The sequence below is a fragment of the Pristis pectinata genome, chromosome 4 (genome assembly GCF_009764475.1).
Source record: "Pristis pectinata isolate sPriPec2 chromosome 4, sPriPec2.1.pri, whole genome shotgun sequence".
NCBI lineage: Eukaryota > Metazoa > Chordata > Chondrichthyes > Rhinopristiformes > Pristidae > Pristis > Pristis pectinata.
In genome coordinates, this window is record NC_067408.1 from 75480213 (window position 1) to 75495008 (window position 14796).

The following is a 14796-nucleotide window of genomic DNA, read 5'->3' on the forward strand; positions in this document are numbered from 1 at the left end:
TAACTCTTCTTCCATCATAAAGTCAAAAGTAGGATGTTTACTGTTTGCAGTGTTCGATTCCATTAATAATTCCTCACCAAATGAAGCAGTCCATCATGCAGTGAAACTGAGACAATTTTCATGTATGGTCTGATAAGTGGATACTGAAAGTTGTGCTGCTAAAGTGCCAACTGGTGACCATTTAGAGAAAGGGAGAGTCTAACCATCTATCCTTGATACACAATGATATTACCACTGCCATGTCCCTCACCAACAACACCCTTGTGGTTACTAGTGACCATAAACACTTCTCAACCACCAGCACAGAGATTGTGTGTGCAAGATCATGTTAGAGGCTTGGTGTCCTGCAGCAAGTGTCTTGCCTTCGTATACCCCAAGGCCTTTCCGTCATCTACAAGGCATAGTCAGGAGTGTGATGGAAATCGATCCACTTCAGATGAGTGCAGCTCCAACAATACTCTAGCTTGATACCATTGGGATGAAACGGCCTTCTTGATTCATACCCCATTCACCAACCTAAGCATTTAATTCCCTCCACCACTGCTGCATTGTGGTTGTGTTATGTGCTTTCTGCACTGCATTTTCATTTTTGGGCTTTGACCACATCTCCCAAGCCCGTAACCCCTACCACCAAGAGGAACAAGGACATTGGGCACATGGGAATACCATCACCTACAGATTCCCTTCCAGGTCACATGTCTTCCTGACTTGGAAATATATTGCCTTTATCATTGTTGGGTCTAAATCTTGGAACTCCCTACCCAATCGTAATGTGCGAGTCCTTTCACTAGAAAGACTGCAGTGGCTCAGGAAAGTAGCTATTCACCCCTCCTGAAAGGCATTTAGTGCTAGGTAATAAATGCTGGCCCTACTAGTGATGTCTACGTCTTGATAAATTAGTAAGCAATTCTTGCAATTATTTACTGATCTAAAACGAATTTGCTTTCCTGTAAGTCTCCTCTATCTGCTCCTGAAAATTCTGAACAATCTATCTCAAGTTTGTTTAATTGAACAAATACTGGAAAATGCATTTTCTATATAATGTCTAGGTGCACTCATTTATCATGCAATTTTCTCCTACTTCTGTTAAACTAATTTTAAGTCTTGGGTTCCTTCGAGGTAAAGCTACCATTTCCTGTTGAAAGAATTACACTGTTATCCAGAAATGATTTTCAAACAATGCTGAAGCTGCATAAACTGAATCCAGAACAATTAGATTATATCCATGATATACGACGTCGTAGCAAAAACAGAATTGCAGCTCAACGCTGTCGAAAGCGGAAACTTGATTGCATTCAGAACTTGGAATGTGAAATACACACACTGGTAGGTTTAAAGAAAATGGGTTTTTGTAGATTTTTATTTTCTGCATGTATTTTTGTGTGTGCTTGGTGGTGGTGGGTAAGGTGGGCATGGTATTATTCAACTTGCCATTATCTTGAAGATACCTTGAGGTTCCAGTAACCTGTTATGAATTTAAATCTGGTTCAATTTCTTTCACAACACGGAGGATGATTGAGAAGTCTGAGCTTGAGCAGCAAATCTGGACAGGATTTGGGTGTTGATTATTAGTTCACAAGTAATGTCCATGTGACCATTCCAAATAAGATAGTATAACTGTCTCTCCTAATGTTCAGCAGTATTATCACCATCAGATCACCTACCATCAACATCCTGCTGATTTGCCATTAGTTAAAAGTTTACCAGGGTCAGCAGCACGATTACAGTAACTACAATAGCATATCAGATGTATTGGGTATTCTCTGGTGATCCTGACAGTTTAAACCCCCCCCCCACACACACACACACACACACACACACACACACACACACACACACATCATTTCTGTTACTCATAAAAGACAAATCAAGAGTGAGGTAGAGAGCACTCTTCACTTGCCAGGGTGAGTGCATCACCAGGATAAAGCAGCATACTTGAGTAGCATTCCATCAACCAATGTAAATGTTCACTCCCTTCACCAACAACTACAATAGTTGCAGTCTTTGCCATCTAAGGTGCACTGGAGCAGTTCAAGGTTGTTTCTTCTCACCTCCCAAATGTGTTATCTGCACCACGAGGGCAAAATCCTCATGAATAAGGTACCATGACTAAGTCAGGTAACATTGATTTGGAAGTATGTTACTGTCCTTTTAATAGTAAGTGTCAAAATCTTGTAATTCTGTTTAGCAGCACTGGGGAGTACCACAGTGAGTCAAGAAACAACTCCCCATCACCTCAAACAGCCAAGGATGAACAATAAATACTGGCTGTGTCAGTGATATCTACATCCATGAAAGAATAAAATAAAATCATAAAATCTTAGCTTCCTTCGATATGTTGGTACTCTTTGGTGGAGCAAGACAACAAATCAGACTTTTATTTCATTCTCTTTTGAATGTTATTGTTGAATCTGTTCCACCATCCTTTCAGTTGGTGTATCTCAGGCCACTATAAAAGAATATTTCCTCATGTCCTTCTGGTTCCTTAATGAAACACCTTTTATATGTGAATCCTATGGTTCATAGTCCATTCTGTGCTTTAGTCCTGAACCAGAAGTGAAAGAATTAAGTAACTGAAATTCTGTCTGTGCACAAGTGCATATATATTGTTATTAAAACATTGATTTTAAAGCTTTGTTCTTTCCTCCAATATAGCTTTGTGAAAAGGAGAAGTTACTACAAGAGAAGGGGCAATTAAAACTATCTATGGGTGAAACCTGGAGTAATTTATCAGGCCTTTGTAAGCAGATATGTAAAGAAGCAGCCCTGACCCCTGAACAAATTCAGACACTAGCAAAATACTCCTCCCCAGAATGCCCTCTTTCAGTGCTGAACACACAAAGAAGCCTTGGTTCCATCACTCGTACAAATCTGATTATTTCACATCCAGGATATTCCAAGGGTTCGAAGAGTATGGAATGTATTGATGAGCAAGGCTCTAGTCAACGGCTTCAAGAAAAAACAATGGATATCCCCAGCAGTCCACGAGAAGGGATTACAGCAGATCCATCCAAGACTGAACAGTGCTGCCAAACTGTAATGACTGATTTCTGTCAAGAAATGATAGACAAATGTACCACAGATGAGTAATCCTGATGTATTTTACAATTTTCAATAGGAACTCGTACTCTTCTTTGAGTTTGAAATTCATTTACAGGAATCATGAAGCACAGTTGATCCAGAAGAGCAATGCAAATCATTTGTAATCTTTTTATGTATGCAATCTACATTGTCTTGAAACTGAGATGTTTTTATAACGTTCCTTTTGAATTTATACATGTTACTACATGTGAAATTTATGCAAGGTTCAAAAATACTTGGCAGTTTAATCAGTGTAATGTAAAGAGCGATGGATATGACTTTTTTAAATTCTCTGCTTGACAAACTGTGAAGGAGGGGAAAGATGCATATTGAAGTAATCCATAAATTCCACGTACCAGAGAAACAAAGGACTGCAGATGCTGGAATCTAGATGAAAAACACAATGATGCTGGAGGAACTCAGTAGGTCTTCTCCGGTATCATCGTGTTTTTTCCATCTAAATTCCACCTACCATCTCAATAAATTAAACATTTCACTAAACTTTAAGCACCCTTCATCAGACACTGGGTTGTCTGCGTCTGTTACTTGTATGTTTACGTGACGTGATACCTCTTCATTCTTAACACTTTAAAATCTGTATTTTCACTTTTTCCAAAAAAAAGTGCCATTTCCTCTTTGGTTCAGTTATTGTAGAAATCCATGAACAGTGAAGTTTTTGCATTAATGAAGTTTTATAACCAAACACTAATTTGTTTCCTAAGCATCACAAGTATATTTTAATAGATTTTCCTCGAGCACTATTGAAGGGCTTTCTTTTGCCAAATCATTTTTTTCAATTGATAATCACGGACTGTTTATTGTACTAGCAGATGGATAGTTCTTTTTAAGAGACAGCACCATAGGTTGAGTGGCTGCCTTCCATGTTCAGAGATGGTGTCATTCCTAAGTAGTCATATCTGTGAACCTTTGACCCACTAAGTTCACTTCACTTCATCAAAGCAGGATCCTGTGCCACCTATTGTCAGCATTCTTTTGTGGACTGAGGATCATCAATGCAATTGATATTTAATCTCCTATCAAACACTGGATTTGTTTTAAAGATCAGCAAGTTGGGAACTTCGTGCATTGCTACTAAATTTCTGTTTAATTACAGTATCTAATTGTGGAATGTTTTTTTTTATCCTCCTGGTCTCCTTGGGACTCTGAAAATCGTGTCAACAGAGTTGGTAATTTTTAACGTTTGGTGCAGAAAGATGAAAAACAAAGCTCAGAACATGTTTTCAAGCAGATTCTTGCTGTATTCATTGCCTGGAAAAGATGAGAATATGATTGAGGTAATGGCTTCTTCCTGGCATCTCTCGACACCATCTGAACCCCTCCTCAAAAGAGGTCTATAATTATGGGTTGTTGGTGGTGGTATTTAAATATGCATATGTCATTGCAATCAGTGAGCATTAATGGTCTAAATGTCCTTTTTCCCCACCACCTCGCCCCGCACCCCCACTTTGTGTTCATGATGTGTCGGTGAGTGCTTAATGTAGAATAAAGTCTTCCATTTCACACCAGCGTTTGTTTCCACCCCAGATGTTTTTTGTAGTGGAATTGAATACTAGGATCCTTGGATTTTTTTTATATGCACTATTTTTTTTACTTGAAATAGTTCAAAAAAAAATGTAAATATCACAACATTATCACAGATGTACACTTGGGGAGAGTTCATGGGTTTTTCTAAATGTAGGGCAGCCATGGAAATCCCTCATTATAAAGAACTCTATTGCATCTGTTTAGAAAAGACATTAACCACTAATATTTACAGCAGTAGTACAATAAAACAAAAATTAATGTGGCCTAAGTTAATTGAAATAAGATGCCTTTATCAATATTACTTGAAAGTGAATCATTAAATATTTTATAGCTGGTTTAATTTTGCTGCTCCTAAACTTAGAATCTGCAAATAATTGACAAAATGCATATCATTGTCTTACTGTATGCTAAGGTTAAGTATAAAACTAACTTTTTGGTTTCTGTGCACAGCAGGCCTTTAGGAAGTTTTCCCTATGCTTTGATTGTGATAAACAGAAGTAGAAGCCATTTATTCCAGCCAATATCTTGACTACCTCAATGTTGAAGGAATACATCAGAAGAGGCAATGGTGTAATATTCTAGCCAAATGTCAGTCAGTACTTCTACTTGGGACAATCAAGTTTCAAGTTGCATACCTTTCTTATTGTACATTGTTGATCACAAATCACCACCATTGGGTGAAAGAAAAATAAGAGTTGCTTATTGGGGCAGCAGTATTATTTCAGTGGACCACCCAGCTCAACCTTATTGTCAGGGATTGTCAAATATATTAACAGTATTCTTGTCATTTTTCTTTAGAAAACTACAGGACAAGGTTAATGTTGCCCTATGAGGAACAATGTTTAGTTACAAATTTAAGTTTTTAATGCGAGGTGTTTTTGAGATTTAATGGGCAAACACTGTAAGGCCTCCAATACAATTTGGTTATCCTCTGGAGTGATTCTTTAAAGTTATGCTGAAATTGGCATTTATTTGTATTTGGAAACAGGAAATGGCATAACTTCTGTTTTGGAAGGAGGACAGAATTCATCTGTTAGAGACGTATGGAAATAGAAACAATTTGATGCATTGAAAAATGGTCTTTATTTCTTAGTAGTACAGTAGAGGGCGTCCAAGATCAATTGTAAATCAAAGTTAATACTCTTAAAATTCAGTGTGTATTAAAGAAAAAAAATGTAAATACAAAAATTTGCCTAGGATTTTAGCTTTCTTCCAAGACTAACTTCCCCTAATTTATCTTGAACCTCCCTCTCTTGCAATACCAGGATATGGCAAGATTAATTCTAATCATATGATAATGAAGCAAAGAATTTTTATTTGTATCAGCTCAGGTAAAACAATTAACTTTTTCTTTAAGAAATTTTTTGAACAATCAGTCTTTGCTGTTTTTGTGGCTTTTCCATAAAATTCTAATACTTTTCGTTAACCTGTTCAATAATGGGCAGATGATGTAAATTCTGAAGGTTTATTGACCTGATAGTACCTACCTGTGGGCCACATTGAACAGTGAAAATTACCAGGATTTTGTGACACCAAATATATCTTGTATATATTTTTAAAATATAGCGTTTATGTTCACTGCAGTGTTGTAGTTTTATACCACACATCTCATGCTTATATAATGGATTATAGAAAAAGCTGCCTCAGAAGGCAATAGACATGCTTATTTTTGGTAGGCTGAGCCTTCAAATGCAATATCTCAATTTGTATGCTCTTAAGGAACAAGCACATTGAAATAGTCCAGGAAAATGTAATTCACTGCAGGGATATGAGCTGCATGTTTGAAATCAAGTGTGTTCAACTTTCAACCTCACTAAATATGCAGTTTATCAGATCTACTGGCTCAAACATTTCACTAGCAAATGTTTCCGCAGAATCTAATTTTTTTTCGGGGAGATGTGTAAATCAGTGCTGAATTTCTTCACAACTTTGAGAATTCACCTATTTTAAAAAAAAAGTACAAAGTTTATGCATTTCTAATGTACAATTTTATAAAGAATATTTACTGTGGATTGATTTGGAAATATATACTGAAAACTACTTTTTTAAATTTGTAAACATGCTACTGTGGTTAATATTCCTTTGAAGCACTAACGGAAGATTAGCACAGTGATTGTCTAATGTCTGGTCCACTTATTCAGATTCCCTGTTTTTGATGTTTTGAATTAACCTCAAATATTTCACTGTCTGTTCTTGTGAATATTTTTGACATTGTACAGTTGTATTGTTATGTAACTATGTATTCACTGCCATTCTTTTTTTGTATTGTACAAACTTTAAGGAAACAACAGCAATTGTTGGGTGTGTTCTTGCTTTACTGAATATACTTGTTTGAATTTTTAACAGATTTTGAAAAAGTGTAAATATTAAAATATGTGGTACAGTTGTTCATCTCAAAAGCTTCCAGTATTTGTGTATCTGAAGTCTTCAGACCATATATTTGAATCATGTGCATTGGTACCAAATGTTGATGAACTTTGGGGGAAGTACTATTTCATTGCTTGTGTTTTGAACCAAAGCTCAAATGCATTAAGTAAGATTTGATTCAGTCAAGATGAGAAGTGAGGGGGGTGGGGGGTGTGCAGGGGAGCGAAATAAACTCCATTATCAGGAATCCAGTGTCTTCTGTTTAATCTGTGACAGGCAATTATTGATACCTGTCCTGGTTGGTTTAGGTTGCTGCAGTACCTGCATTTTGTCACTGGATGGAGTTGTACCTTATCCTGTGCAAAAGTTAGCAACTGTCAGTATTGAATCTACAACAAACAATATGCACTGTTATTTCATCCAGAGGCTTATATGTACATTGCAGCTGAACTGCAAGCAGTGTTTGGGATATCAGATTGTAACAGAACAGCTGCAAATGAGTCTTATTTGGCCTTCAGCCAACAAGAGTTTAGCTAAGAATCAGTGGGAGCATTGCAAATATTTGAACCTGTGTAATACCTTAGAGGAAATGGGGCAAGGGAAATTGTATTCTTAAAATGTTGCACTCCTTGCCAGATGATATTGCAAATTCTGCAATGAAGTAAATTACTGTAAATGCTAGAACTGTGAAATAAAAACTGGAAATGCTCAGCAAGTAGGGCAGCATCTCTGAAGAGGAAAACAAATGAGTTGGTGACCTTTCAGAATTAACATTTCAAGTCAACGACCTTTCCTCAGAACTGATGAAATGTTTCAGTGGAAATGGTGCAACTGAGCAGGTAGATACCTGTTTTGTGTTACCTTTGGTCTTTGTTCAGGAATTGTGAATCTGTTACAAAGCAGCAAATACTGAAGTTTGAACTGAGAAGAATCCTGCGATACTGCAAGGTTTCAGCTAGGCCTAGTTTTGTGATGCACTGTTATTAAGGAACAAATTGGGGGGAGGAATTGACAGGGTCTACATTGTGCAGTTTTTTTAAAAAAAATGGAAATTGGGAGGATGCTGTCCTTTTTTTCTTCCTGCTCTCTGTGCTCCTTTGCAAGTGTTTCTGCATCAACACTTCACTAAGAGATTTGGTATTCAGACACGTGACGAGCATGAATTTGTGAGACTGACCACCTGGATATTCTTGAACACCACAAAACAGTAGGACTTGCCCATTCAATTGTGAGTCACTTTTTAATAAGTCTTAATTATTACCAAGCAGCTTCCTTGGCACTGAAAACATCTTTTATGTGTGCAGTCTGAATTGTGTAGATTTTAATTAGTGAAGTTTTTTTGAAAAATTAACTTTCCAGTCACTTATCTTTATCTCTTAATTGAAAAATTTTACCTTGTTTTGCTTACTGTATATTGTTGAATTAAATATTCTTGTTTTCTAGTTTTGACTGTTTCTCTGAGAATTCTTAAGCCTGATTTGAGATGTACTGTTGCATGAGAAATCAGAGTAGGCCGTCCAGACTTTCAAGCTCACTCCATCATTCATTACGATGATGACTGATCACTTCTAGCATTTTCCAGCACCATCCCATACCCTTCAGTTCCCTTCAAGCCCAGAAATCTGTCTCAGCTGTGAAGGAACTCAATAACTAGCTTCCACTGCTCTGAGGTAAAGAACTCCAAAGGTTCACCACACTGAAGAAATTTCTCCTCACCTCAGTCCCAAGTGGCCTACCTCTTATTCAGAGACTCTGCCCACTGGTCTAAGGTAGCCAGGGGAAGCATCTTCCCTGTCTCCAGCCTGTCAGGCCTTCTAAAATTTCAGTATGTTTTGATGAGATCTCCCTCCTCATACTTACCATCCCTGAAACTATTCTAGTAAATCTTTGCTGCTCTCTTTCAATGGCAGGTATTCCCTTAAGGATGAAAACTGTACACAGTACTCCAGATGAGATATTACTAATGCCCTATAAAATTGCAAGATTTCCCTATTCTTGTATTCAAATCCCCTTAATAAAATTCCATTTGTTCTCTAAATTCCTTGCTGCACCTGTATGTTGGCCCTCAGTAACTTAAGTACAAGAACTCCTTGGAACATCAACACTACACAGTCTCTCACCGTGTAACAAATACTCTGCTTTCCTGTAAGATGCACCAAAGTTTATGACCTCCCATTTTTTCATATTCTATTGGCCATGTTCTTGCCCACTCATTTGGTTTGTCCATATCCTCTGAAGCCACTCACATTCTCTGTACTCTCAATCCCGCTTAATTTAGTACCATCAATTTTGGAAATAGGATATTGGGTGCCCTCGGCAAAATCATTGTTTGAATAGCTGAGGCCCAAGTACTGATCCACTAGTCACAGCCTGTGAACCTGAAAAAGATCAGCCTTTTCCCACTCCACTTACTGATAACCAATTCTTAATCAATGTTAGGATGATATCCCAACTCAGTCTGCTCTAATCTCATTGATCAACCTGTGGGAATTGATCAAGCCTTAAGGAAACCCAGATACACCATGTCCATTGGTTCCTCCTAGTCATACGCTCAACTCCAGATTGGTCAAGCATGATTTTTATTTCATAAATTCATATAGACTCCTCAATCCTCTTATTTTCGAGGTGTTCTGTTATATCCTTCACTATAAATTCCCACATTTCCCTCCCACTGATGGTAGATTAATAGATTGCTAGCTCCCTATTTTCTCTTTCTTTAGATAGTGGGGTTAGTTTTGCCACCCTCCAATCCAAAGAAACTCTTTCAGACTCTATAGAATTTAGGAAGATGACTGGAGCATCCATTATCTCTTTCAAAACACTGGGATGTAGATACCAGGTCCTTGTGCTTGATTTCTCTACTACTATTATGTTTAATTTCTTCAGTTCCTCTAGTTGCTTGTCCTGCTCTTCCTAGCTCCCCTCTACTGTATCAGACTTACTCTGTCCACTGTTGTTCAAAAGCTCAAGTTTCTGGGAAGCTGTGAACTTAATGAATGGTGTGCACCATTTGTTTGCTACTTAATGAGGCAATTAAAGACATGTCCTTGCATACTGCTTCCTTTATCATTGCAGACTGTATTCATTGTTAATGGATGCTAGGGTGGAAGTTAGTCTGGCAAATAAGTTTTGATAACCTAGCTTTTTAATTGAAATTTTCATAAAATGGGAAAAATGTCCAATGCTAAAAGGTACTGAATCAAAGGAGTGCTTTATAATTGAAGGTTTTGAGAAAGTCTGATAAGTTAACATGGGTAATCTTTATCCAATGAAGAAAAGCTCATTAACTCAAGTTATTGTAAGACTCTGTCTAATTAAATCCTCTGGTATCAAATTGTGTTTATTTGTACAAACCAATGTCAGTGACCTTTCCCAAGCCTGCATTTCTAGCATTGAGGCCCTAATTGCACTTAACACAGTGTTGGCCATGTTGTCTGCAATCTATTCTGTGCTGTATCTTGGATTACCAAATAACAAGAAAAGATTCAAGGAGATTCTCCAAGCCTTTGTGGGGTAAACTAACATCCCCACAGACTTCTGGGAATCCCTGGCTGCTGAAAATAGTGGAGGAATGTTTAAGAAGGCATTGAGAAACTTGTCTCCATGCGTTGGAAGCACACAACAGCATATTTGCAGAAGCAGCACACCACCTCCCAAACTGCCTGCCCCAGAAAGTACTTCCTGTCCCACTTGTGGCTGATCAGCCACTTTAGAACCATTGGAACTAAAGTGGTAGCAAATCATTCTCAATCCTTTAGGACTGCCTAAGAAAAGTAGTCCAGAGAATGAGAATTCAGAGTTTACCATGGATTTAAATTCCATTTTTTTAAAAAAATGGAAACATAAAAACTTGTACAATATAAGCTTGGTTAACTGGCATGTATTGGACTTGATAGGTTCTATTTAATAAATAAACTGCTTAACTCAATGGTAGCACAGCACTTCCTCTATAGCCATGGTTGCTCCCCTGGTGCTGCTGTTCTCTCAGAAGAGCTGGTTAATTAAACTACTGAATAACCAAAATTTGCCTGTACAAGTCTTAAAAAGTTGAATATGAAATTGCTGCTGATTTTTATATAAGCTGGTTCAATACTCTAAAGAAGGCAGCCCTCTTACCTGACATGTCTGGCCCATCATTGCTTAGCCACTCAATTGTATCATCACCTCAGGGCAAAGAGGGATGAGCAATAAATGCCAGCCATGCCTGAGTTACCACATTACACAAATGCATTTTTAGAAAGCTTTTTAACTTCTAAATCGAGCAGAGTAACTAGGGACGTAAATGGCATTTGTAAATTTAATGAGCTTTACCTTTGATTCTCAGAAGCATTTCCTATTAATTGAATGCATAATTTCTAGTTTATGCCCATCAGTTCTGAAGGAACACTTAAGAATTGTTTTATGTATTATTATTTTTGATGTACGATGTTCAGTTCACAAATTCCAAAATGGTGAAGCATCCTTGCCTGTGTGCAACAAGAGGTAAGACCATGCAGGCATAGGCTGATAACAAGTAACATGTCTTAAAGGCAAAAGAATCCCACAGGAAAACAGTCTAGCTGTGCCTGTCAAAAAAAGTTAAAGTTGATATTATATTAAAGGGAATGGCTTATACTGTTGCCAAAAAAAATGATAAGCCTGAGGATCAGGAAAATATTGGAGTTCAGCAAATGATTAGCTAAAATTAACGTGTTTCCTTTTACAGACCAAGACTAGAGAAATTATATTAGGCGAATAAGGAAACAGCAGAGAAATTAAACAAGTGTTTTGTCCGTTCACAGAAAAAGAGACAGAAAACTTCCTGGAAATAATGGAGTACATGACCAATGAGTTAAGTAAGCAAAGAGCTCAAAGAAATTAACATTAGTAAAAAGCTAGCAATGCAGAGATTAATGGGACAGTAAGGCACAAATCCCCAGGACCTGAAGACTTGCATCCTCGGGTATTGGAGGAGGTGGTTACGGAGATGGTAGATGTACTGATTGTCATCTTTCAAAACTCCACAGATTCTAGAGTGGACTCCACCAGCTGGGTCAGCAAATAAAACCTCAGTATTTTAGAGAGAGAGGAGAGAAAACTGGGAGCTACAGATCGATTAGCCTGATGAGTTGGGAAGATGCTGGAACCTTTTAAGGAAGTGGTACAAGGCAGTTAGAAAATAATAGGATTAGGCAGAGTGAACATGGATTTATGAAAAGGAAATCATGTTTGATGAATCTATCTTTTGAGACTACAACCAGCTGATGTGGTGTCTTGGGTCCTAGATTACTGACAAAATTAAGAGTGCCTGACATTGGGTGTTATACACTGGTATGGATTGAGGATTGGTTAACAGACAGAAAACAAAGTAGGAATAAATAATTTATTTTCAGGTTTCAAGGCAGCGATGTGTGAGGTGCAACAGAGACTGGTGGTGGGGTTTAGCCTTTCAAAATGGTTTGGATGAAGGGATCAAGAATAATACAGCCAAATTTGCTGCTAATCTAAAGCTATGTGACAATGTGAACTGTAAGGAAGATAGAGGCATGTCAAATGAATGGGCAAGGACATAGTAGATAACGTGGAAAAATGCATAGAAGAATTGAAATGTGGAATATTTTTAAATGGTGAAAGATTGAAAAATGTTAGTGTTTGGAGAGTCATGATTAACTTTGTAAATGAATCACAAAGTTAATATTGGTACAGTGAACAATTAGGAAGGCCAACGATATGTTGGTCTTTATTGCCAAAGAATTTAAGTACAAGAGTAGAGATGTAATGCTTCCATCTGCACTATTGTGTAGAGGTCTGATCTCCATACCTAAGGAAGTATAAAGATGATAGACAGGGTGCAGCAAAGGTTCACCAGGTTGATTCTTGGGTTGGCAGGTTCATCCTTTGCAAAGAGATTAAGCAAACTGCCTGTACACTCTTTTGGTATTAGAAAATGAGAGGTGATTGCAATGAAATGTACAAAATTCTTCTGGGGCTTAACAAGGTAGATGTAGAGTTAATGTTTCCCCTGGCTATGCATCTATAAGTGGGTGTTGGACATTCAGGATTGAATGAGAAGAAATTTCTTCACCCAGAGCACAGTGAATCTTTGGTATATTGGGTTTATTAAAGTTCAGCCATACATCTCACTGAATGGCAGCACAGGCATGAAGGAGCAAATGACTTCCTCTTGTTTCTACTTATATTCTTATGTTGACAATGCAACATCAACTAATAAGATTAGAGGAAATAAATGTATGTCCAAGTATCACAGAATAGAAATGTTCTCTTATTGCTAACGTCCGTCCTAAGTTGTGGCATGAACGTCAAACCAATTAAGATGCAATTTAGAAAAATGGGGGAAAATTAATATTGTTTTTTTTAATTAATACCAGAAATTTGTTAAAGTGTAAGAGCGTGTTTGTTGGTGGGAGGGAGCAGCTTAAGCTACTTAAACATTGTTTGTATTCTTTTAAAAACTTTTTAGCCCCTTTTTGGTCCTGTGGAGAACCAGCTGTTAGGCTTCCTTCTTCTGTGAGGGCCAAGATAAGAGCAGGGCAGCACTGGACAAAGATGGCCTGGAGGCTGAATTTCCACCTAATCATAATTTATGTATGCTCTAACGTATTCCATGATAGAAATGGTATCACATACAGCAGGTGTATCATACTGCATTAGGTTGTACTCTGCTTTCAAAATTTGGTTGATTGAAATCAATGGAACTGAACTTTAGAAATGGAGTACAATGCACAGCTGCTTTTTTGTTGATTTAGCACACATGGTAGGATGAAATATGAATATTAATACAATAATTATATGTTAGTCTTAACAGAAAGAAGACTTGCATTTATATTAGTGCCTTTAAGGTTGTGCCAAAGCCATTGAAGTATTTCTGAATTATAGTCATTGTTCAGATGTGAACTATGCATGAACCAATTTATGTACAGCAAGCTCCTAGAAACAGGAAAGATATAATGACCAGATTAATCTGTTTTAGTAATTTTGAGTAAGTCATAAGCATTGGCCAGGGATAACTTAAAAGCAAAGCACAGCAATTGTTGGAAATCTGAAATAAATACAATCAGTTCTGATGAAGGTTCATTGACCTGAAATGTTAACTGTTTCATTCTGCTCTGATGCTCCCTTATCAGCTAAATATTTCTAACAATTTTTTTTATCACCATGGTTAACTCTCCTCCTCAAAATAATGCACCTAGGTTCATTTTCTGTTTATTACGGGGGCATTATCTTGCTATATCTTATCCATTATATTATGCTTCTGTGGCCTGAGGTCCCTCAGCCCAATCACCTGTGCATTTTTCCTTCTGTTTCAGACCCAAGGTATGGCTTTATTTTCCTTTCAATCTCATGAGAACAAAGCCCTTGCCATCATTGAGCTTACTTCAGATGATAACCTCAATATTGTGATTTTGATGAGAGCCTGGCAGACTGGAGATGGCACCTTCTCCTTGATGAAGCTTTCTTGCCAGGGTATACCATTCCTTGTCTGCACTGCCCCAGTGTTGTCCTGGCCATTAATGCCAATCACACCTTGGTCTGTCCCCTACACTGCTCCACTTTTTCCTCCGTTGAGGATCTCCTATGATCTGCTTCTTGGCCAAAACCCACAGCCCCTTCCCACCCCACCTGCTCTCTCAAATGGCCATCTAATGTGGCTTTTTAAACAAGGCTTTCCAAAACCTACCAAATTCTAGCATAAAAATATACTGAACTGCACCAAGCAAAAATTAGTTTATTTGAAATTCCATATTTGTTCATTGGTAGTCTACCTTAGCTCAGGAGCACTTTTAATATAACTTAGGAAAAACA

The 14796-nt window shown here is 37.6% G+C and overlaps 1 protein-coding gene across 3 annotated transcripts in view; it reads left to right on the forward strand.

The window, feature by feature from the left end:
- The window catches only part of LOC127569414 (transcription regulator protein BACH1-like), a 69166-nt gene extending 61976 nt beyond the window's left edge, over positions 1–7190 (forward strand). For 2 of the 3 annotated variants that reach the window (XM_052014029.1, XM_052014030.1), the window contains 2 exons: positions 1120–1326; positions 2656–7190. In XM_052014029.1, the coding sequence (XP_051869989.1) occupies positions 1120–1326; positions 2656–3090 (642 nt within the window). In that variant the 3' untranslated portion in view covers positions 3091–7190. The remainder of the gene's footprint in view (positions 1–1119; positions 1327–2655) is intronic. The other variant, XM_052014031.1, reaches the window with a different exon arrangement.
- Positions 7191–14796: the final 7606 nt, after the last annotated feature.